Source organism: Amblyraja radiata, chromosome 34 (genome assembly GCF_010909765.2).
Source record: "Amblyraja radiata isolate CabotCenter1 chromosome 34, sAmbRad1.1.pri, whole genome shotgun sequence".
Classification (NCBI taxonomy): domain Eukaryota; kingdom Metazoa; phylum Chordata; class Chondrichthyes; order Rajiformes; family Rajidae; genus Amblyraja; species Amblyraja radiata.
Window position 1 is genome coordinate 4,289,318 of NC_045989.1, and position 26,031 is coordinate 4,315,348.

The 26,031-nt window shown below is 46.5% G+C and overlaps 1 protein-coding gene and 1 pseudogene across 1 annotated transcript; both read right to left on the minus strand.

Annotated features, from left to right (window-relative positions):
• Window positions 1-714: 714 nt before the first annotated feature.
• Window positions 715-5,443, minus strand: LOC116991545 (UDP-glucuronosyltransferase 2C1-like). Its single transcript, XM_033050229.1, has 2 exons — window positions 5,297-5,443; window positions 715-2,848 (listed from the first exon to the last, which is right to left on the minus strand). The coding sequence occupies exon 2, from the start codon at window positions 2,824-2,826 to the stop codon at window positions 1,222-1,224; it is 1,605 nt and encodes a 534-aa protein (XP_032906120.1). The 5' UTR covers window positions 2,827-2,848; window positions 5,297-5,443; the 3' UTR covers window positions 715-1,221.
• A 7,685-nt stretch (window positions 5,444-13,128) lies between these two features.
• Window positions 13,129-22,241, minus strand: LOC116991460 (annotated as a pseudogene).
• Between the last annotated feature and the right edge of the window lie 3,790 nt (window positions 22,242-26,031).

Consider the following 26,031-nt stretch of genomic DNA (forward strand, 5'->3'; position numbering starts at 1 on the left):
AATGCACACATAACGTTGCCCAGGATTACTGATCAGATGGTAGAGCTGTAAAAGTGAAACATTACCCATGCGGGGGAGTGACTCCATGACACCAGGAGGATAACATAGAAACATACAAACATAGAAAATAGGTGCAGGAGTAGGCCATTCTGCCCTTCGAGCCTGCACCGCCATTCAATATGATCATGGCTGATTATCCAAATCAGTATCCTGTACCTTCCTTCTCTCCATACCCCCTGATCCCTTTTGCCACAAGGGCCACATCTAACTCCCTCTTAAATATAGCCAATGAACAGGCCTCAACTACCTTCTGTGGCAGAGAGTTCCAGAGATTCACCACTCTCTGTGTGAAAAATGTTTTTCTCATCTCGGTCCTAAAGGATTTCTCCTCTATCCTCAAACTGTGACCCCTTGTCCTGGACTTCCCCAACATCGGGAACAATCTTCCTGCATCTAGCCTGTCCAACCCCTTAAGAATTTTGTAAGTTTCAATAAGATCCCCCCTCAATCTCCTAAATTCCAGCGAGTACAAGCCGAGTCTATCCAGCCTTTCTTCATATGAAAGTCCTGACATCCCAGGAATCAGTCTGGTGAACCTTCTCTGTACTCATAACGAGTGGGAAATAGTTGCAAGCAACTAGGGCAAGCAAACTCCAACAGTTGGTGAGAGTGGTTGGGGACATGCTGATCTTCCGAAGCCTTCAAACGAAGTATAGGCGTTGGTGTGTTTGCCTTGCCATTGCTAGTCCAGGACAAGTTGCTGATGATGTTTACTTCGAGGGAGTTAAGCTTTCAACCATTTTTACTTCTGCGCAGTCAACACATGTGCACCGCTTCGCTTCCTGAAGTTGATCACTATCTCCTTTGCTTTCCTGTGTGTAATCATAAGTTGCTTCATAAATGTATGGGAGAATTTGCATAAAGTATGATTTCCATGAGTTAGGTAGTTCATTGCCCGGAAAGTCCTTTAATTGTATTCAGACGATTATACATTTAGATTATTGTCACATGTTCTAAGCTACAGTGAAAAACATTTTTGATGTGTGCCATAAGTTTCCTGTGTATTTCTCTACAAAACGATAATATTTGACTGACATAACTTAAAATGTTATGCGAAATTCATGATTTCCAGTAAGGAGGCTCCATGTATTAATGACAGAACCAATATCCTTTAATTAAGAGAATTAAAAAAGACCAGCTCACAAAACAGAAAGGGTCATCTCACTCAGTCTTTTGCTTTTTCCCACAAACAACATGACAAAGTTTCTTCAGTGTTCCAACCACCAGCACAATGAGCAGGAGTAACACAGACAACAGAAAGATCATCACATCTACACAATGGTAAGCGTACCAGGGGAGTCGGTGGGATTCTGAGCGCAAATGCCCCGCTCCTTTGTGTCGGGCAACGTACTCAATCCAGAAAACTGCTCTCTCCATTGGCGACTCTGGCTGGTCCCGATGGAGAGCGGTGAGTCTCTTCATGTTGTCCCCATAAGATGCATCGTTTATCACCTCGTTGAGTGCCTGCAACAGATCTGTGGAGTGCATGGTGGCAACATTGATCACTTTTGCTGCTCCTCGGGATTCGAGTCTGACTACATTGTCAAACTGGTCAAAGATCAGAGGCATGCCGATCACTGGCACCCCATGGTAGATGGCTTCATAAATCCCATTGGTGCCTCCGTGTGAAACAAAGGCTCGTGTGTTGGGGTGACCCAGCAGGTCGTTCTGAGGGATCCATTTTGCCAGCAGTGTATTATTCCCTATATTGGGAGGGGTCTCGCCATCATATCTCCAGATAACCTTCTGGGGGATTTGAGATAAAGCTTTTGCTATTTTCATTGTAATCTCCATTGGTAAAGAGTGGACAAAGGTCCCCAATGACATTACAACAAGTCCATGTTTCCCTGAGCTTTGGACAAACTCCTCAAACTCTGCTGCCAGAGGCCGTGCTGGTTTACACTGGAAGCCTCCGATGTACACAATGTTTGGCATGGTGGGTCTTGGGAATTCAAACACAAAATCCACCCTCATCAGCCACACGTCAGCTCTGAGGAGAATCGACTTGATGTCCGTGTCTGGTCCCAGATACCGATTGCAAAGATCATTGTAATAGCGGAAAATGAAAAGTTCTAAAATGGAATAATGAATCAGACTTTGGACGGCGTTTTGTGTTCTTTGGAGAAAGGACATCTTGTCGGTAAAATGCGAGCTGGAGATCGGGACATAGGAAGGTGGTGACGGGGCAAAGAGGAAATGTGCGTCCCCGCTATCCAACAATCGGACATTATACACCAGCGGAAGTTTTAAGTAATACTCAAGCATGGGACCATCGGCGAATAGAGGGTCTGTAAGCATTAAGTCAAAATTTGCCTCTTTGAGTTGGTTTAACAAAGTTTTGTTTTCGAATGTAGCAGTAATGTAGTCATTCATTATCTTATGGCAGCTCTGCATAAAAGCAAACATTTCAAACTGGAATTCTAAAATGCCTCTGAAGGTCCACCCATTCTGTGCAATTCGCAGTGTGTTATTTAGAATTATTTCCACCACGTCGATCTTCGCAGTGGTTCCTTGCACTTGAATGACAATGGATTTGTACAAGTCAGGTCTCTCTGTGATGTGCCAAGCCCCTGCTTTATATAGCACAGTGATGTTGTGTCCGTGAAGCTTCAGTTCTTCGATTAGAATCCTCATGTTGATCCAGTGACTTCCAGCAATGGGGACAACTAATATATTCGCTGCCTGGTTAATGGGACAATACAGAGTGATGATAGTGCCAAGGACAAAGAACACCAGTATTCTGCTCTTCCATCCAGAACCCCCCATACTGAGGGGACGTATGTAGATCCTGTTCAAGAAATGAAAATAAAGACTATTTAAACACAAATATTGTATGGATATAACTGTGCAGAAGCCATGACCAAATTAGTCCTGTGGAACGAGCTGGAGAAATGTTTTATGCCATAGAAGGCTGTGTAGGGCAAGTCAGTGGATATATTTAAGGCAGAGATAGACCGATTCTTGATTAGTATGGCAGTGGTTATGGGGAGATGGCAGGAGAATGGGGCTAGGAGGCAGACATAGATCAGCCATGATTGAATAACGGAGTAGACTTGATGGGCTGAATGGCATAATTCTGCTCCAATCACTTATGATTGATTATGATTGCATTCCTTCATCATTAACCACGACTGCAACGTGTGATTAAGGACCTTGGAGTTGTAAATCCCAGCACAGTGCATCAATGGGCACCAACATAGAGCTGCAAATTTTAGCTTGTAACTAAAACCAAGTTTGGGAGCCAGAGAGGCTCGAATGGCAACACACTGGCTGAGGAGGAAGCAGTATCTTGAAATTAAAAAGAGGAGAACATACCACAGGTCCACCACTGGCATCTGGCATCCCTGGTTCCATAATTCTTTCTGGATTATCAATTATTTGCCGGACCAACAGAGACCACGGCCTCCAAGAGGTGCCCAACGGTACCGGAATATTCCGCCTAGGCAGCAGAGGAGCCGAGATATCGACCTAAAATCAGCCTTGGAAGTCGGCTATGGTAACCATATCTTTGATGGGAACGAATCTGCTGGCTCCGGCCGGGCTGCAGTTCCAAAGTCCCGGCTGCAGGGGGCAAATTCAACCTGCCAATCGGCCGGTTGTACGGATGAGGTCGAGAGTGGCCACCTAGGCGCCACGTTTTTTTTGGGGGGGCGGGGGCGGGGGTTATTTCAAGCACACTCACATAATATTGTCCGGTTTAAAAGAGGTGCCAGACCACCAGTTGCTGGAAAGTTAGTGGTGGACCAGCCTGTGAATGCGGTGCAGAACAACAGACAACCAACCGTGTCATCTCTGAGTGCCCACTCTACCACCCACCAAATGGAGCTCGGGGCCTGGCAGACATTGACGTAGAGACAACAACCTGGCTGCTCAACACCCGACTTGAGATCTAACTATTCCTTTGGTTTATTTGTTTCATTCGCAAGAAGAAGTGGTGGACCTGTACAGTGAGAAAAACTAACATTGAGATTTGTGTTATTTTCATTCACACTTTGCACTGGCCATTGAATAATTGCGGTCAACCATTAAGACTAACCTGACTGGGAAATGCTGTCAGTTATGTGGTGAACAGAACTATGCTCCTATATCCTACCGACACCCCACTTCCCTTCCCTCGCCGCACGGAAGGAAGAAGCTCCAGTGGAGAGGTTGCCTTTTGTTCATTACTTAAATGTGCTGTAATGATTTCCATTATTTAACTCTTGCGTGCTTTCAACTTATTTAATTATTTTCTTGTAGTTAAAAATATATATTTTGTGTAGGAAGGAAGTGCAGATGCTGGTTTACACCGAAGATAGACACAATACTTTATTATCCAAGTATGTTTTGCAATATACGAGGAATTTCATTTGCCAAGTCAGTCATACAAATAAAAAGCAACAGAACACACAAAATTCATTTTAACATAAACATCCATCACAGTGACTCATCCACATCCACATGCGAAAGTTCAAATATCTTCCCTTCTTTGCTCTCCTGTGGTCGGGGGCCTCGAGCCCTCCGTTGACTGGACGATCATGACTTCCGTAGCCGACAGCGCTTGGGCCTCCACGTCGGGGGGATGTCAGCTCCCCCGCGCCGTTGATCGAACCCCGCGTCGGGGTTGGTCGAGCCTCCGGACCCGGCCTCTCCCGAGACGGCGAGCTCTCGATGTAAAGCCCGCAGACGAATCGTTGGGACGATTCCAGGCAAGGGATCGACTCCGATGTTAAGTCCACGCCCTGCGGTGAAGCGCAAGGTATACATATACAGCGTTGTGAAAAGCAGAGCTGGAGTAGTTAATCGTAGGCGCGCCTCTAACATTAATCTGTGCTGCTCGTGTTTATACCCCAAGTTGGTATAAACATGTTTTTATAATGCAAAAACTTTGGTGGAAATGTTCGTGGCGAGTTGTAATCCTGACGCTGTGTACAGTGATATTGGATTTGGTGTGGAAGACGTTCACACGCAAGGGTTGGACGCGGGGGACTATTTGCTGCCCTTTATAGAGATGCTGTAAGGCGCTCATTACTGCCCACAGCCTTAACAGGACTGCCCGCCCCAGTGTAATAGCGACTGGAAACCAGTCTCTGCTCTGGAAACTAGACAGCCGTGTCAAGCCCCTCACATCCCCCCCCCCCCCCCCCCCCATACTACTTGTTTAAACGCTGAATTTTAATGCACCAGCCCCCGGCTGAATCTAAACGATTGCAAGTAATGTGAAAATTTTGTCAACGACATGCAGCTTTTTACTTACTTCTCAAGCTGAAATTGAGCGTTGGGGAAGGTCCAATCTGTCAACGGAATTCAATTCTGACCGAAACTCCGAGGAGCTGAGCGTCGGTGGTTGGCCAGAAGGCGTGTCTAATTAATGGTTCTCATCTCAGTTCGCTCAGGAGTTTCCTCTTTCACACGGCGTTACAACACGAAGCGCTGGAAGAACTCAGCGGGTCAGGAGGCATCTGAGGGGGGAACGGACAGACGACGTTTCGGGTCGGGACCCTCCTTCAGACTGATTGTAGAAAGCTAGAAATGAGAGGTGGAGGCGGGGCAAAGCCTGGTAAATGGTAGGAGGAATGTAGAAACAAAGAACTGCAGATCCAAGTTAATACACAAAAGGACACAAAGTGCTGGAGTAACAGATCAAGCAGCATCTCGAGAACATGGATGGGTAACCTTTTGGGTACAGTCTGAAGAAGGAACCTAGGCAATAGACAATAAATGCAGGAGTGGCCTTCAAGCCAGCACCGCCATTCAATGTGTTCATGGCTGATCATCCACAATCAGTACTCCGTTCCTGCCTTCGCTCCATATCCCTTAACTCCGCAATCCTATGAGCTCTATCTAACTCTCTCTTGAAAGCATCCAGGGAGCCAGCTTCCATCCTGAGGCAGAGAATTCCACACACTCACAACTCTCTGTGTGAAAACATTTTTCCTCATCTCCGTTTCTAAACGGCTTAGCACTTATTCTTAAATTGTGGCCCCTGGTTCTGGACTCCCCCAACATTGGGAACATGTTTTCTGCCTCTAGCGTGTCCAAACCCTAAAATAATCTTATATGTTTCAATAAAATCCCATTTTATCCTTCTACATTCCAGACTTGACTTGACTTGACTTGCCTATACAAGCCCATCTGCTTCAATCAATCAACATATGACAGTCCCGCCATTCTGGGAATTAACTTTGTGAACCTACACTGCAATCCCTCAATAGCAAGAATGTCCTTCCTCTGGAAACCAAAACTGCACACAATACTCCAGGTGTGGACTCACAAGGGCCCTGTACAACTGCAGGAGGACCTCTTTGTTCCTGTACTCAACTCCTCTTGTTATGAAAGCCAACATGCCATTTGCTTTCTTCACTGCCTGCTGTACCTGCATGCTTACTTTCAGTGACTGATGAACAAGGACTGCACGCATCTGCCCACTCACCCAACCAGTCCAAGTCACCCTGCATCCTCATAGCATCCTCCTCACAGTTCACACTGCCACCCAGCTTTGTCTCATCTGCAAATTTGCTAATGTTACTTTTAATCCCTTCATCCAAATCATTAATATATATAGCTGCGGTCCGAGCACCGAGCCTTGCGGTACCCCACTAGTCACTGCCTGCCATTCTGAAAGGGGCCTACCCTTTGGTTCCTGTCTACTAACCAATTTTCTATCCATGTCAGTACCTTACCCCTAATACCATGTGCTTTAATTTTGCCCACTAATCTCCCAAATGGGACATGACCTAAAATGTTACCTATCCATGTTCTCTGGTGATGCTGCCTGACCCGCTGAATTACTCCAGCACTTTGTGTTGTTAAGTGATAGGAGGATGCTGGGGGAGAGGGTGGTGGTTGATTGGTAGATGGGTGAGACAAAGTCTAGAGATGAAAAAGAGACTAAAAGGTGTCAGATCAGGAGGGAAGAGGAGTAAAATGTGAAGCCAGGGGAAGAAATAGGGAAGGATGGACATAAAAACCTGGAGTAACTCAGCGGGTCAGGCAGCATCTCTGGAGAAAAGGAATAGGAGATGTTTCGAGTCACGACCCTTTATCAGACTGCCTGACCCGCTGAGTTACTCCATCATTTGTGTCTAGATTTAATGTAAGCCAACATCTGCAGTTCCTTCTTACACGGGGATATGGGTGGAAGGGAAAGGGGAAGGAGTAGGGGGGGGGGGGGGGAGGAGGGAAGTTGGGTTGGAAAATGGGAGAAATGGTGCACAGCCAGGTGGGGCACAGGGATGAGAGGAAAAAACGGGGGAGGGGGATTTTATTGCCTGACAATGGAGAATCTAAAGTCCAGTCTGAAGAAGAGTCCCCACTCGAATGTCACCTAACCATATTCTCCAGAGATGCTGCCTGACCCGCTCTTTGTGTCATTCAATATTCATCGTGTTGGGTTGCAAGCTGCCCAGGGTTACGCGGTTCCTCTAGTTTGAGTGTGGCCTCACTCTGGCAATGGAGGAGGCCCAGGGCAGAAAGGTCAGTGTGGCAATGGGAAGGGGATTTAAAATGGTTAGCAACTGGAAGATCCAACAGGCCTTAGCAGACTGAGCGCACGTGTTCGGCGAAACGGTCACCTAGTATACATGTGGTCTTGTCGATGTAAAAGATGCCACATCTGGAACACCAGATGCAGTAGATGAGTTTAGAGGAGGTACACGTGAATTTCTGCATCACTTCGAAGACATGCTGTGGTCCCTGGATGGAGACAAGGGAAGAGGTTTAGTTTAGTCTATTGTCACATGCAACTGAGGTACAGGGAAAAGCTTTTCTTTGCACGGTATCCAGTCAAAGAAGGCTATACATGTTTACCATCAAGCCATCCACAGTGCACAGATAAAGGATAAAACATTTAGTGCAAGATATAACAATCAGGTCTGATTAAAGATAGTTCAAAGGTCTCCAATTAGGTAAATGGGAGGTCAGGACCACACTCTAGCTGATTAAAACATTGTTCAGTTATCAGATAACAGCTGGGAAGAAACTACATCTGAATCTAGAGGTATGTGTTATCAAGCTTCTGTACCTCCGGAAGTGGCGGCGCTGTTAACAGCTGCGGCTCGCCTGCAGTCCGTCTGTCTTTACTTTTTTCTGTTGTTTTTTTTGTCTTGTTTTGGTTAAGTTTTAGTTTGTTGGGTTGTGTTAGAGGGGGTGAAACATGTTCTCTGTCTCTTCCTTCGTGAGAATGCGACCTAATGGCGGATCTGGCGGCCTCCAACCTGCGACCGACCCCGAGGCTCCGGAGGCAGAGCCAGCCAGGACTTACCAACGAGAGGCTGGCCGTCTTCGGGGCTAAGGCAGCGGTGGCCCGACTTGCTAATGCCTCCTGATGCTAATGCCAAGCTTGCAATGAAAGAGCTGCATACTGCCATTAGCAATCAACAGACGCACAACCCCGAGGCAGCCTTCATTGTTGCGGGTGCCTTCAATCACTCTAACCTGAAGACTGTACTCCCCAAATTCCAACAACATGTCTCCTTCCCCACTAGAGTAGACAAGACACTGGACAAAGTCTACACCAACATGGCTGAAGCTTACAAAGCCATCCCCCTCCCCAACATTGGTCAGTCAGATCACGTCTCATTGTTCCTGCTCCCTAAGTACTCCCCACTCATCAGACGGGTTAAACCAACTGTGAGGACAGTTAAAGTCTGGTCAGAGGAAGCGCACTTCACACTTCAGCAGTGTTTTGGAAACACTGACTGGAAGGCGTTTGCAGCCCAGGCCACCCTTGACTCCCACATGGACATTGATTCCTACACATCCTCTGTTCTGGACTTTATAAACTCCACCATCAATAGTGTCACCTCCCTCAAACAGGTGACCATATTCCCGAATCAGAAGCCATGGATGAACAGCGAGGTCAGGCTACTGCTGAAAGCACGGGACACCGCTTTCAGGTCAGGCGATACTCGAGCCTACAGTTCAGCCAGGGCTAACCTGAAGAGGGGCATCAAGAAGGCCAAGCACTGCCATAAGCTCAGGATTGAGGAGCATTTCAATAACAACTCCGACCCCCGACGCATGTGGCAAGGCATCCAGGCCATCACGGACTACAGACCCTCCAACACCACCCCCACATCCAGCGACGCCTCCTTCCTTGAGGAGCTTAATCACTTCTATGGCCGCTTCGACAGGGACAATCTAGAGACAGCCATCAAGGCTGTGCTACCTGCCGATCACCAACCCCTCACACTCACCCCCTACGACGTATACGTGGAACTGAGTAGGACTAATGCACGTAAGGCTGCTGGCCCTGACGGCATCCCCGGGTGCATCCTCAGGGCCTGTGCTGCGCAGCTGACAGACGCCTGGACTGACATCTTCAACCTGTCACTTGCCCAAGCAGTTGTCCCCATGTGCCTTAAAACCACCTCCATCGTGCCAGTGCCAAAACATTCCACTGCGGCAAGCCTCAACGACTTCCGCCCAGTTGCACTCACCCCCATCATCACCAAGTGCTTCGAGAGGCTGGTCCTGGCACACCTCAAAAGCTGCCTACCCCCCACACTGGATCCCTATCAGTTTGCCTACCGCAAGAACAGGAGTACGGAGGATGCCATCTCAACGGCACTTCACTCCGCTCTCTGCAACCTCGACAACAGAGACACTTACGTAAGAATGCTGTTCATCGATTACAGCTCAGCATTCAACACCATTATACCATCAAAACTGATCACCAAACTCGGTAACCTGGGCACCGACCCCTCCCTCTGCAACTGGATATTGGACTTTCTAACCAACAGACCCCAGTCTGTTAGGTTAGACAAGCACACCTCTTCAACCCTCACCCTGAACACCGGCGTTCCTCAGGGCTGTGTGCTGAGGCCCCTCCTCTACTCCCTCTTCACCTATGACTGCACACCTGTACATGGTACTAACACCATCATCAAGTATGCAGATGATACAACGGTGATTGGCCTCATCAGCAACAACGATGAGTCGGCCTACAGGGAGGAAGTCCAGCACTTAGCAGCATGGTGCGCTGACAACAACCTGGCCCTTAACTCCAAGAAGGCCAAGGAGCTCATTGTAGACTTCAGGAAGTCCAGAGGCGGCACGCACACCCCCATCCACATTAACGGGACGGAGGTGGAACGTGTTTCTAGCTTCAGGTTCCTGGGAGTCAACATCTCCGATGACCTCTCTTGGACCCACAATACCTCAACTCTGATCATGAAGGCTCACCAGCGTCTCTTCTTCCTGAGGAGACTGAAGAAGGTCCATCTGTCTCCTCAGATCCTGGTGAACTTCTACCGCTGCACCATCGAGAGCATCCTTACCAACTGCATCACAGTATGGTATGGCAACTGCTCTGTCTCCGACCGGAAGGCATTGCAGAGGGTGGTGAAAATTGCCCAACGCATCACCGGTTCCTCGCTCCCCTCCATTGAGTCTGTCCAAAGCAAGCGTTGTCTGCGGAGGGCGCTCAGCATCGCGAAGGACTGCTCTCACCCCAACCATGGACTGTTTACCCTCCTACCATCCGGGAGGCGCTACAGGTCTCTCCGTTGCCGAACCAGCAGGTCCAGGAACAGCTTCTTCCCGGCGGCTGTCACTCTACTCAACAATGTACCTCGGTGACTGCCAATCACCCCCCCCCCCCGGACACTTATTATTATTTATTCAAATCATTTGCTATGTCGCTCTTCCAGGGAGATGCTAAATGCATTTCGTTGTCTCTGTACTGTACACTGACAATGGCAATTAAAATTGAATCTGAATCTGAATCTGGTGCGGCGTTCTGGCTTTTGGCGGCGGCCTGGAGCTGATGCAGCGGGGCTCGGAGCTGAGACTGCAGGACCCGGAACTGGGGCGGCTGCTCGGAGCTGGGGCGGCGGCCCGGAACGGAGACTGCGGGACCTGGAGCGGCGACTGCGGGACCCGGAGCTGGGGCGGCGGCCTGGAGCGGAGACTGCGGGACCTGGAGCAGAGACTGCGGGACCTGGAGCGGAAACTGCGGGACCTGGAGCTGGGGTGGCGGCCTCGAGCGAGGGCGGCGGCCCGGAGCTGATGCTGTGGCGGGCCGTCTCAGAGTGGAGACGGCGTTCCGGCTTTCGGCGGCGGCGACATCACCACGGAGGTCCGCTGGACTGGAGAGCGGCATCTTCGGCCTGGATCGATCGCCTCAGCGCAGAGGGAGAACAAGGAGGGAAGAGACGGAGACTAAGACTTTGCCTCCATCACAGTGAGGATGTGCTTGGTGAACTCACTGTGGTGGATGTTTAATTTGTGTTTATTGTATGTTTTGTTATTATTAATTCTGTGTATGACTGCAGGCAACATAATTTCGTTCAGACCGAAAGGTCTGAATGACAATAAAGGATCTATCTATCTATCTCCTGTCTGATGGGAGAGAGGAGACAAGGGAGTGACCGGATTCTTGATTATGCTTGTGGCCTTGCCGAGGCAGCATGAAGTGTAGATGGGGTCAATGCAAGGCAGGTTGGTTTGTATGAAGGCCTTGGCTACATCCATAACTCTCTGCAATTCCTTGTGGTCCTGGACAGATCTGTTCCCAAACCATGCTGTGATGCATTCCAATAAGATATTTTCTATGGCGCATCTATAGTAGTTGGTGAGGCTTGTTGTGGGCATGTCAAACTTCCCAATACTTCTAGAGAAATAGCCTCGGAGTTCTTTTTTTGGCGATAGCTTCATTGTGGCTGGTGCAGTACAAATTGCTGGTGATATTTATTCCTAGAAACTTGAAGCTTTTGACCATCTCTACTTCGGCATCATCGATGTAGTCTGGGTGTGTGTACCGCTTCCCGTCCTGAAATCACTCACAATCTCCTTTGTCTTGCTGACATTGAGGGAGAGGTTGTTGCCTTGGCACCAGGTTTTCTATCCTTTCTGCACTCCATTTCGTCACTATTCAATATACGGCCCAATAAGGTGGTGTATTCTGCGAACTTGTAGATTGAGTTGAGCTGGTATTTGACTGCACATTCATGATTGTATAAGGATTATTGTGAGAACGCATCCTTGTGGAGCACCAGTGTTGAAGATTATTGTAGAGGATGATTTGTCACCTGTCCTCGCTCAATGTGGTCTGTTGGACAGGAAGTTATGGATCCTGTTGCAGAGGGGAGTGCAGACTCCAAGGTCCACAAGTTTGGAGATGAGCTCGGTTGGGGTAATCAGAGATTTAAGACAACTGCTCGGTATTTGAAGGGTCACACTGATCTGACAGATGAGGAGGGTGGATTTTGTACATTGTAGGAGTAGCTTCATTAAAAGGGATCTGCCCTTGTACTGAACCCTGGCTGGCCTCCATCCAGCTGCCCAACTTATCTCATTCAGGATCCCTCTCAGTTCAAGGGAACCTTGCAGACAATGGCTCAGTCAAATCTCATCTGGTAATTCCCTTAGAGTCTTAGAGCTATACAACTCAGGAATAGTCCACTCAGCCCAACTCATCCATGCTGCCCAAGTTGACTAAACAGTGTCATCCCACTTGCCTGGGCCTGCCCTATATTCCTCCAAACCTTTTTGTATCCATGTACCTTTTAGACTTTAGTGATACAGTGCAGAAACAGGCCCCTCGGCCCAACAGGTCCACGCCAACCAGCGATCACCTCGTACGCTAGCACCATACTACACACTAGGGACGTTTTACAATTTTACCAATGCCAATTAACCTACAAACCTGTACGTCTTTGGAGTGTGGAAGCAAAAGTAAGGCATCGCCCGCCCCGCGATGTTTCCAACGCTGCGCCGCTGCTGCTGTTGGAGCTCTGGTCAGTCCCGGCAGGAAAGGCTGCGCCAATCCAGAAGGTAGGCCGCTGGGGGGGGGGGGGGCGTACCCTCTTCTCCCACATAAAGACATTAAAAAAAAAAAACTTCCTTTTATTAATTTGAAAGAACTTAAAAGGCTCTATCCCAAAGGGACACACAATCTCACTCCGTTTTTGCTTTTTCATACAAACAATACGACAAAGTTTCTTCAGTGTTCCAACCACCAGCACTTTTCATCTGCACATCAATGCACAAAGGTTATTATTTCACTCACCTTTCTGGCTTTTATTAGCACATGTTGAATCCATGTTTTGTGGAAAGGAGACTCCGTGGATCAAAGGCACGAAAATCTCACTCAGTCTTTTCCTTTTTCCTACAAACAATACGACAAAGTTTCTTCAGTGTTCCACAAACAATACGACAAAGTTTCTTCAGTGTTCCAACCACCAGCACAGTGAGCAGGAGTAACACAGACAACAGAAAGATCATCACATCTACACAATAGTAAGCGTATCAGGGGAGTCGGTGGGATTCTGAGCGTAAATGCCCCACTCCTTTGTGTCGGGCAACGTACTCAACCCAGAAAACGTCTCTCTCCATTTGCGACTCTGGCTGGTCCCGGTGGAGAGCGGAGAGTCTCTTCATGTTGTCTCCATAATATGCGCAGTTTATCACCTCTTTGAGTGCCTGCAACAGATCTGTGGAGTGCATGGTTGCAATGTTGATCACTTTTGTGTTATGATTGTGTTTATAATTTGTTTGGTTGTTTGGTTGTTTGTCTTTTGCACAAAAGTCCGCGAGCATTGCCACTTTCATTTCACTGCACATCTCGTATGTGTATGTGACAAATAAATTTGACTTGACTTGACTTGACTTGACTTGACTTGACTTTTGCTGCTCCTCGGGATTCGAGTCTGACTCATTGTCAAACTGGTTTAAAAGTAGAGGCATGCCGATCACTGGCACCCCATAATAATAATAATAATAATAATAATACATTTTATTTGTTGGGCGCCTTTCAGACATCTCAAGGACACCTTACATAGATTAACAGGAATATAAACATATAATCAGAGTAAAATAAATAATAAAGACATCACAGAGACACAAACTAAAAACAGAATTCAGTCCAAAAACAGAAAATCAAAAACACAATGTGAAAACCTTGGTAGATGGTAAACCCCATGGTAGATGGCTTCATAAATCCCATTGGTGCCTCCATGTGAAACAAAGGCTCGTGTGTTGGGGTGACCCAGCGGGTCGTTCTGAGCAAAGATCTTATAGCAGAGCAAGATAGACCACTCCTCCGAAATCCAATGGACTGACGTGTAGTACGTGACGGAACGTCACGGCCGCCATTTCTTAATGCGACACGCGACTTCAGATCCAGATCCAAAGCAAAGATTATAGAGCTCCTCTATAATCTTTGATCCAAAGCAATGATCCTCGAGTATCTTGTAGCGGGAACAGCCCCCTCCTTTGCGTAGTTTCCCTTGCATTGTATTGTGCAGTTTCCCTTGTATTGCTTTAACACACACTGCACAAAATTAAATTTAACGTATCTATATTTTATATATTTATATGAATGTGTGTCTGTGTGTGAGAGGCAAGTTAGAGATAATAAAGTTTATTCTCATGGATCAGAAGCAACTTTGATTTAAATAATCACTATTAATTCATTTGTCTTGTAAGATGATATACATAAACCATAAAGGCAATTATATATATAATTATATAGTAATAATAAATATATGCATATATATATATTTATACACATACATATATATATACACATACATATATACACACATGCATATATACACACATGCATATATACACATACATACACACATATACACATACACATGCACACATACAAATGCACACATACATATGGATACATTTATATGCATACATACACACATATATAAACTTATATATACATACATATATACAAACATATACATATACATGCATATATACACATACATGCATATATACACATACATATATATTTATACATATGATCATTTTCCAACGATCAATAGATTTACGATCAGTTCCTGTGGATTGGAGGATAGCTAATGCTATCCCACTTTTCAAGAAAGGAGCGTGAGAGAAAACGGGGAATTTCAGACCAGTTAGCCCGACTTTGGTGGTGTGAAAGATGCTGGAGTCAATTATTAAAGATGTAATAATGGGGCATTTGGATAGCAGTAAAAGGATTAGTCCAAGTCAACATGGATTTATGAAAGGGAAATCATGTTTGACTAATCTTCTGGATTTTTTTGCCGCAAGGCTCGGTGTTGGGGCCACAACTGTTTACCATATATATTAATGATTTGGAAAAGGGAATTAGGAGCAAAACTAATGCATACATACCTACATATTTAAATTCATCTGATACGTTGGTCAAATAACATGGGCACCTTCTTGCTTTTTTTGAGACATGGATTTTTTAAATGTGAATGTCTCATAGCAACACATTTGTGGGTCAGCAGTATTTTGTACCAACCCCCACAATTTCAAATAATTCTAAATTGAACTTCTTAAACAAGGAAAACAATTTTTATTTACATCATTTTGTGTGGGTGTCAAGGTGGCTGTGTTGAATGTAATTATGAGACTGCCGGGCAGTATCACAGTGAATGGCGGTGGCTGTGTGTTTTAATGCAAGTGTGAAAAGGAGAGTAAATTTAAAGAGACAATGTGAGAACCATCAGGGTTTCATCCAAGAACCAATTTAAAGGCAAGATTCCATCAATTACAGTATTTTAATTGAAAATCTTACTCTTAATATTCTTCCTAATTAGGCTTTTTGTGTTCCCTCTTGAACCTTGTGTCTCCCAGAACCACTGGGGAGGTTTTGCAGATACAATAATCCAATCTTGAGGCAAATAACCATCTTTAAAACTGGCATTGCCTCTGCCTTTAATTCAACATTCTCCGAGGATGCAGGATGCCGCGACAATCTCTTGCAACAAGTACAGAAAGGCAGTCAACTGCAAAAAGATCAAAGAGAGGAAAGAGTATGGTAAGGCTTTTCAGAATCAGAATCAGATTTTATTTGCCAAGTATGTTTTGAAACATACGAGGAATTTCATTGGCCAGGTCAGTCATACAATTAAAAGCAACAGCACTAAAAAACACATTTTAACACGGACATTCACCACAGTGACTCCTACACATTCCTCACTGTGATGGAAGGCGAAATAAAGTTCAAGTCCCTTCCTTTTGTTCTTCCTTGGTCGGGGGCCTCAAGCCCCCCGTTCAAACTCCATTAAATGGTGAACTCCTCTTGGTCTCCAGGCCTATAGTGCTGCACAAATCACTGCACCACATGCATCTATTTATTCCCTTTTCACATGGTTCATGCAGCTGGATATTAACTTGCCTCCGTTGCCATACGGTGAGAACGGAGAGGTTGAGAAGGAGTTTCTTCCCAGAGGCCATTCGGACTGTAAACGCCTATCTCACCAGGAACTAACTCTACTGAACGATTTTTCTTCCATTATTTATTATGTAAAAGAATATGTGTGTTATGATTGTGTTTATAGTTGTTTGGTTGTTTGTCTTTTGTACAAAAGTCCGCGAGCATTGCCACTTTCATTTCACTGCACATCTCGTATGTGTATGTGACAAATAAACTTGACTTGCCTTGACTTCTGGGTAAATTAAGGGGCTGCTTGATGGGCTGAGGTTAATCGAGATTGGCTGATTGTCGTTCTTTTGGAAGAACTGATGGAAGTTCTTATGGAAAAGCTGATGAATTGACTATGGGATGAGCTGGTGGGCTCGAGGATTGCTGGATGAGTGTTCCAGAAACATAGAAAATAGGTGCAGGAGGAGGCCACATTTGGCCCTTCGAGCCAGCACCGCCATTCATTGTGATCATGGCTGATCAGCCCCAATCGATAACCCGTGCCTGCCTTCTCCCCATATCCCTTGATTCCACTAGCCCCTAGAGATCTATCTAACTCTCTCTTAAATCCACCCAGTGATTTGGCCTCCACTGCCCTCTGTGGCAGGAAATTCCACAAATTCACAACTCTCTGGGTGAAAAAGTTTTTTCTCACCTCAGTCTTAAATGGCCTCCCCTCTGTTCTAAGACTGTGGCCCCTGGTTCTGGACTCGCCCAACATTGGGAACATTTTCCTGTATCTAGCTTGTTCAGTCCTTTTATTCATTTATATGTTTCTATAAGATCCCCTTGCATCTAACAAGGGTGTTTTATTGTCATGTAGAACAATTTCCTACATCTAGCTTGTCCCAGATAGAACAATTAAATTCTTACTTTCAGCAGCACAACAGAATCTGTAAACATAGTACACTGTAAACAATAATGATAAGATGCCCCCTCATCCTTCTAAACTCCAGTGAATACAAGCCTAGTCTTTTCAATCTTTCCTCATATGACAGTTCTGTTAGGTTATTTGATGGTTAGGACAGGTTTAGAGGGGTATTGGCCAAATGCAGGCATGTGGGACTAGTGTAGATGGGACATGTTGGCCAGCGTGGGCAAGTTGAGCTGAAGGGCCTGCTTCTACACTGTGAGACTCTATGACTAGGTGATCTGTTGAGGCTGGTGGTATGCCATGAGGAACAATGGGCATGGACCTTTGTAAACCACCACCTGGTTGAGTCTCCTTGAGTCACCATCGGCATTGATAACATCAGTCAAGGGTTGATGATCTGCAAAAAACAAGTTGGTCTCATTCTTGTTCTCTCATGCGATACAGGCAGCAGCTCTGAACTGCCTGTGTTTGCCCTCTTGGCTGTCTTGTCAAATTACACTGGAGATTAGAGTCACTCCTGAAACAAACAGTGCCTTGTGATCCACAGGGGAAAAAATAAAATCTAAATGCAGAACAATGGATGGTTTAAATCAAAGAAAATGATACAAAGAGGCCATTAGAGCAATACCGATCTAGGAAACTGAGAGCAGATTTTACAATGCATTTAAACCTCTCCCATTTTTATGAGATGCATTCCTGGAATATGTAGGAAGTTTAATGTAACCTAGTACCCTAGTGGATTAAGGGCGGCATGGTGGTGCAGCGGTAAAGTTGCTGCCTTACAGTGGGTGCTGTCTGTACAGAGTTCGTACATTCTCCCCATGACTGAATGGGTGTTCTCCGAGATCTTCGGTTTCCTCCCACACTCCAAAGACATACAGGTTTGTAGGCTTGGTATAAGTGTAAATTGTCCCTAGTGTGTGTAGGATGGTGTTAGTGTGCGGGGATCGCTGGTCAAAGCGGACGCGGTGGGCCAAAGGGCCTGTTTCCGCGCTGTATCTCTGTAAGAAATAGAAGCAAGAATAAGCCATCTAAGTTCACACCACCATCAGTAAGATTATTGTTGATCCTGCACCTCAACACCTTATTCCCACATTCTCTCCATTATCCTTCATCCTTTTCGTATTTGAAAAAAAATATCTCTCCTTTCAAGGACTCGACTTCCACCATCTCACGCGATCAAGAATTTCAAGATTCCCAGCCCTTGAGTGAAGAAACTGCTCCTTGTCTCATTACTAAATATCATGACCCATATTCTGAGACTTTGGCCCTCGTTCTAGATCACCAGACCAGCCGCAATCTCCACCCACAAGTCCAATCTAAACAGAGATAGACACAAAATGCTGGAGTAACTCAGTGGGTCAGGCAGCATCTCTGGAGAAAAGGAATAGGTGACGTTGCAGGTCGGAAGCCTTCTTCAGACTGCGTTCTGACACTTCTACTTCTTCTTGCGTATGGCGTGCACAGCCTAAAGTTGTAGGACAACTTGTTCTATTTGATCTTATTTGACTGTGCACACCGGGTTGATTGCATTTGTCGAAACAGGGCGGACCACGTGAAGGTTGCAATCTCCCACCCCGCGTTCTGACACCAAAGAGCAAAATGTCCAACGTAGATACAATAATAAATATATCGCCATTTGCATTAGTTTTGTGCAGTTAACAAATCACAATTTCACACAATGTACATAAGACGGCAGTTATTTGACAAATACTCTGCAGTTCGGTGCAGGAGATCTTGTCGACGAGTATTCTGGACCCACTGTTGACATCTGAAATTACAGGAGATATCATTTAGGATTAACTAATAAGAAAAAAAATGATCATAACTACATGCCTGAACAATGGATGATATATCACTTAAACGCAATTGTTTTCAGTTGTGTGGAGAGACCTGTATATTGAAGATGCTTTTTGCCTCTAATATGTCAATTTACCTTAAATGTAGAAGAGCTTATTAAAATCTTCTTACAAAGACCATTAAGTATTTTCTTTCTATCCTCTTTTGGACCCAAGGCATAGCAGAGCTGCCAATTCTCACGAAGAGGTAAGGGAGGGAGAGGGGGAAGGGAGGGAGAGAGGGAAGGGAGGGAGATTGAGAGAAGAGAGGGAGAGAGAGAGAGAGAGATCGAGAGAAGAGAGGGAGAGAGAGATCGCGAGAAGAGAGGGGAGCGAGAGATCGAGAGAAAAGAGGGGAGCGAGAGATCGAGAGAAAAGAGGGGAGCGAGAGATCGAGAGAAAAGAGGGGAGCGAGAGATCGAGAGAAAAGAGGGGAGCGAGAGATCGAAAGAGAGGGGAGAGAGAGATCGAGAGAAGAGAGGGAGAAGGGGGGAGAGGGAGATGGGGGGAGAGGGAGATGGGGGGAGAGGGAGATGGGGGAGAGGGAGAAGGGGAGAGGGAGAAGGGGAAAAGGGGGGAGAGGGAGAAGGAGAAGGGGGACAGGGAGAAGGGGGAGAGGGTGGAACGATAGCACATTATAACGCGCAGCCGTCCCATTCCGACCAAAGATTATAGAGCAGAGCTCCTCTCGTATCTTTGATTGCGGCCGCCGCTGAACCCCCCGGCCCACCATTGCACCCAAAGATGATAGAGCAGAGTTGTATAATATTCACGGCGGGCTTGTGATCTTTGCTTGTGATGTCTCGACAATTCGAGGGATATAACGGGTAACAGCCGCCGCGTTCTCAGACTCGAATCTGAGCTCGAAAAATCTCGTGGTCACTGGGCCCAATGTGTCCCGCGGGCCATATTTTGGAGACCAATCCCTTACAAGAACAAAACCAAAAACGTACAGAAGTGTTAAAATTGTCTTTATTATTATGGTAAGTAAAGATCTATTAAAAATAAGTCTAATAACTTTCTAATGTACCGACAAACCTAGTTTCCCAATGGCCGTTGATGGGAGAACAGAAAATAACATTTTCACGACAGAATATCGACTGAAAATAATAATAATATTTTCTCACCTTTCTTTTTTATTGGGGAACCTAAAGAATGACAGGTCGGGTCGTTTAGATTTACGATTAGAACAATTGATAGCAGAGCAGTGATGTGAAGATTTAGATCAAAGTTCTCTGCTATAAGATCTTTAATTTAGATAAGGACGCCATGACAGTGAGGGGGAAGCCCAATAAAATGCCTCAAAAAATGACGTCGACAATCACACACGTCATACTACGCGTTTTTCGAGGAGTGGTCAAACTTGCTCCTCTATAATCTTTGGTTCTGAGGGAACTATTTTGCCAGCAGTGTATTATTCCCTATATTGGGAGGGGTCTCACCATCATATCTCCAGATAACCTTCTGGGGGATTTGAGATAAAGCTTCTGCTATTTTCATTGCAATCTCCATTGGTAATGAGTGGACAAAGGTCCCCAATGACATTACAACAAGTCCATGTTTCCCTGAGCTTTGGACAAATTCCTCAAACTCTGCTGCCAGAGGCCGTGCTGGTTTACACTGGAAGCCTCCGATGTACACAATGTTTGGCATAATAATAATAATAATAATAAATTTTATTTATGGGCGCCTTTCAAGACTCTCAAGGACACCTTACAAAATTTAGTAAACAGAATACAAAACATGTAAGCGGAATGAAACAAAACAAAAAATAACGACAAAAAAATAAAAAAATAAATAGTAAAGACATCAACAATACACAATTCAAAGACACAATTCAAAGACACAATTCAAAGAGAGAGCAGCGGCAGCTAATCGCGCCAGCGTTCACTCTCCCTTCCGGCAGCCATCGGAACAATAAGGATCTTTAACATAGAAACATCCCCCCCACAATGGTTACCATTATGGGGGAAGGCACAATGTCCAGTCCCCATCCCCAGTCCACCCATAGTCGGGCCAATTGAGGCCTCCACAGTTGCCTCTACGGAAGCCCGATGTTCCAGGCCGTTCTCACCGGGAGATGGTGCTCCGGCATCGGGAGAGTCCTCTCAGCGGCTAGGGACACCTGGAACGGCCGCTTCCTTACCGGAGACCGCGGCTTCCGAAGCCGACAAGGCCGCGACGGTTGGAGCTCCACCACTGGCGATCTCATCGAGAGATCCCAGGCTCCAGATGTTGAAATCAGCGCCGCCGCTCGCAGCTTCCCACTCCGCAGACCCGCAGCTCCGCGATGTTTTTATCGGAGGTCTTCAGCTCACCGGAGCTCCAGCGCTGTGCCGCTGCCGAAGCCGAGGTGCTGGGCGGTCCCCTCGGGAAAACGCCGCTCCAGGGCCACTGGTAGGCCACGAGGACGGTTCGACGGTGCAGCCCGGAGAAAAGCTGCCTCTCCGACCAGGTAGGGGCCTAGAAAGTAGTTTCCCCCTTCCCCCCCCTCCCCCCATATAAAAAGTCTAGCCCTCCTAAAATCAAACACTGAAACTCACTAAAAATTAAAGAAAAGAGTGAAAAAGACGGACAGCTGCTAGCTAGCAGCCGTGCCCCAAGATGGCGCCCCCTTCAAGAATGGTGGGTCTTGGGAATTCAAACACAAAATCCACCTCATCAGCCACACATTAGCTCTGAGGAGAGTCGACTTGATGTCCGTGTCTGGTCCCAGATACCAATGGCAGATTTCATTATAAAGTGGGTAGGCCAAAAACTCTGAAACCAAGTGTTGAAAGAGACTGTGAATTACAATTTCTGTTCTTAGGAGAAAATCCATTTTGTCTGTGAGAAGTGAGCCAGGAAGTGGAACATAGGAAAGTGGTGACGGGGCAGTGAGAAAATGGGCTTCCTCATTCATCTGTAATCAAATGTTGTACACCAGCGGCACTTTAAAATAATACGCAAGAATGGACCCAGTACCAAATATAGGATCTGTGAGTATTAGGTCAAAGTTTGCATTTTCAAATTGATTCATCAAGGTTTTGTTTTCCAAAATCGCCATGTTGAAATTTTGATAAAGTCTATGGAATTTGTACAGAAACGTAATCATTAGATTTTGTAACATTATGTTGCCCCATAGTGTGTGACTATTCTGTAACCTGTCCAGTGACATTCGCACAATTGTTTCCATCGCTTCTTTCCTTGAAGGTGCTTCAATGTTTTCTTGTGCTTGAACTATGATGGTTTGATATAGATCGGGTCTCTCTCTGATGTACCAGTTTGCGGAGTAACAAAGCACAGTCATGTTGTGGCAACGAAGGTTCAGCTCTTCTATTAGAATTTTCATATTGATCTAGTGACTCCCATCAACAGGCACGACCAATATTCTAGCTGCTTGGGTAATTGGACAAGACAGGGCGAAGATGATACCGAGAACAAATGTGACCTTTGATCTGATTTTCCATCCAAGACCACCCATGTTGAGGAAAGATGATCACACTGATCCTGTGGTAGAATTGACCAGAAATGTTGGTAAGTGAAAAACATTGGCAAAAAGAGAATAAAGACACAATGTGCTGGAATGCCTTAGAGAGGTAACTCATTCCGGAAGTGGCGGCGCTGTTAACAGCTGCGGCTCGCCTGCAGTCCGTCTGTCTTTACTTTTTTGTTGTTGTTTTTTTTGTCTTGTTTTGGCTACGTTTTAGTTTATTAGGTTGTGTTATGAGGGGGGGGGGGGGGTGAAACATGTTTTTTTGTCTCTCCCTTCGGGGGAATGCGACCTTTTCTTGTCGTATCCCCCTTCTCTGCGTCCGTCTGCGCTGAGGCCTAATGGCGGAGCTGGCGGTCTCCAACCTGCGACCAACCTCGAGGCTCCGGAGGCAGAGCCAGCCTGGACTTACCAACGCGAGGCTGACCATCTTCGGGGCCGAGGCAGCGGTGGCCCGACTCGCTGATGCGGCGTTCCAGCTTTCGGCAGCGGCCCGGAGCTGAGACTGCGGGACTCGGAGCTGATTCAGCGGCCCGGGGCTGGGGCTGCTGGACTCGGAGCTGGGGCAGCGGGACTCGGAGCTGTTGCAGCGGCCCGGAGCTGAGGCTGCGGGACTCGGAGCTGTTGCAGCGGGACTCGGAGCTGATGCAGTGGCCTGGAGCTGAGGCTGCGGGACTCGGAGCTGGGGCAGCAGGACTCAGAGCTGAGGCTGCAGGACTCTGAACTGTTGCAGCGGGAATCGGAGCTGAGGCTGCAGGACTCGGAGCTGATGCAGCGGGACTCGGAGCTGAGGCTGTGGCGGGCCGACTCGGAGCTGAGACTGTGTTCCGGCTTCCGGCAGCGGCGACAACACCACGGAGGTCCGCTGGACTGGAGAGCGGCATCTTCGGCCTGGATCAATCGCCTCAGCGCAGAGGGAGAACAAGGAGGGAAGAGACAGAGACTAAGACTTTGCCTCCATCACAGTAAGGAGGTGCTTGGTGAACTCACTGTGGTGGATGTTAATTTGTGTTTATTGTATGTTTTGTTATTTATTGTTACTGTGTGTGACTGCAGGCAACGTAATTTTGTTCAGACCGAAAGGTCTGAATGACAATAAAGGAATCAAATTCAAATTCAAATTCAAATCACTTCAGGGATAGATTCCATGTTCAGAAGTTCTCGTGGCAGAATTAGGCCATTCAGCACATCAAGTCTACTCCGCCATTCTATCAATGCTAATCTATCTTTCCCTCTCAACACCATTATCCTGCCGTCGCCCCATAACCTCTTGACTCCCGAATCATTAACTGTTCCCGTTTGCCAGCGATGGTGCCTGACCCACTGAGTTAGTTCGCCACCGGTTTCTGCCCACATCCCGAAGAATTGCAGATTTGTAGTTTAATTGGCGTCTCTATATTGCCTCTAGTGTGTAGAGAGTGGATGGGAAATTGTGATAATACAGAACTAGCATGAACGAGTGATCGATGGTCAGGGTGGACTCAGTGGGCCAAAGGGACTATTTCCGTTCTGTATCTCAAAGGTGTAGTCTAGATAATTGTGGGGGTTAGTGGGTTTGTTCTAGACATCAGTGGATAATTTGTCCCCTCATGGTGAGGTTGATGAAATGAAAGAGTTTGGCCTGGGTGGAGCAGGCAGCTCCGATGCAGTTGTCAATGTGGAGAAACAGTTGGGGGGGGATGTTGACAGTGTATGCTTGGTTCAAGGACAATTTGACATAAGCAACAAAAATAACAGGCATAGCTGGAGCCCATGCGAGTGCCAATGAGTTGTTGAGAGTGGGGAAAGATTTTGGAAGGAGGTGGAGAGTGTAGAGGTGAACCGATTTAGTTTCTGTTGAAGAAGGACCATAAGGGCCCTGAGCCCTTTCATGTGGGGAACAGTGGAATATACTGAACGTCCGTGCTGAGGCAACGGGACCTTGGAATTGAAAGTTGTTGAAGAGCTGGTGAGGTGCGTCGGATGTAAGTCAGAAGGGACTGGACAACGGGTGGGACAAGGTAGTTTAGTTTAGTTTGGAGATACAGCACGGAAACAGGCCCTCCGGCCCACAGAATCCGCGCCGACCAGCTATCCCCACACACTAACACTATCCCACACACATTAGGAACAATTACAAGTTTACCAAGCCAATTAACCTTCAAATCTGTACGTCTTTGGAATGTGGAAGGAAACCGGAGCACCCAGAGAAAGCCACTGGCCGACCAACAGGTGGCGCCAACAATGGCTGCCTCGCCAGCAGACTGTCCTTTCCTTTTGTTGTATGTTTTGTATGCGTTAAATGAATGTTTTAGTGTTCTTTAAGTTGTTTCATGCGTGGGGGTGGGGGGATCTTTTTCTAATCTCTTACCACAACGGAAAAGCATTTTTTCCCGTATCGCATCTCTGTCCGCACTGCGGCCTAACATCGAGGAGTTGGTGGCCTTTGCTTGAGTCCGACCATGGAGGCCTGCATACTTTAAAAAAAAAATTTTTACATATTTTTATTAGAAGTAGACATATTATAAAGTATAGTTACATATTATAGTAAAAAGACTTTTCATATACATCAGTCATACATTATTAAAATTTTCAATTATCAATTACTTCTGCTTCTAGTGTTTTTATTTTTTATAGAAAGAGAGAGAAAGAGAGGGTAGAAAGTTACAAATTAAAAAAAACAGAAAAACAGAGGAGGTGGAATGGGTTACCTGTAATACGTCAATGGACTTAACATCGTGGAGCTTGCGGTCTCTGGTTAGAGACCGATTTCTGGAGCTCCAAACCTCAAGAGCTTGGACCGCCCTGACTGCGGATGGTTTGACTACCCCGACCGTGGGAGAATAAAGAATAAGGAGATTGGACTTCATTGCCTTCCATCACAGTGGGGAATCCGCTGTGGTGGATGTTTATGTTAACTTTTATGTAGTTGTGTATCTTGTTGCTTTTGGTTTTGTATAGTAATTCGAATTTCACTGTACCTTCATTGGTATACGTGATAATAAATTGACTTTGAAAACCCACGCAGGTCATAGGGAGAACGTACAAACTCGGTGCAGACAGCACACGTGGGCTGCATCAAACCCGGGTCTCTAGCGCTGTGAGGCAGCAACTCTACCGCTGTGCCACCGTGCTGCCCCTGAATTGAGGAATTTGGAGATGAGATCTGTGGGGCCGGTGCAGGCAGATACATTGGGTCTGCCAAGGCAGTCCTGTTTGTGGATTATCAGATGAAGACAGACACAAAATGCTGGAGTAACTCAATGGGACAGGCAGCATCTCTGGAGAGAAGGAATGGGTGACGTTTCTGGGTTGCGACCTTTCTTCAGACTGAGAGTCAGGGGAGAGGGAGACCAGAGATATAGACGATGATAGCAAGAGATATAGAACAAACTAGACTAAGTGGGACCCATTGGGTCCCAGCATCACACGGGAGAGCTGGTCCCCCAAAGCAATATTCCACCTCTCCACCAATTCCAATATTGGTGGCCAGTGGGGGAGCTTTCTGGAGCGCTAGTATGGGTGTTGTGGGTTGAAGGGACTGGTTTTCAGAGGTCTAGTATGGACATTGTCGGACAAATGGGATGGCAGCTAAGTCGGCTCGGCTGGTGGGCTGGCAGTTGACTCACGGCTATTCCTTGAAATTCCATTTAAAGCAGGGTGCAAGGCC

Coding starts and splice junctions, on each gene's coding strand:
- LOC116991545 (XM_033050229.1), bottom strand. CDS start 2,826: ATGGGGGGTTCTGGATGGAAGAGCAGAATACTGGTGTTCTTTGTCCTT.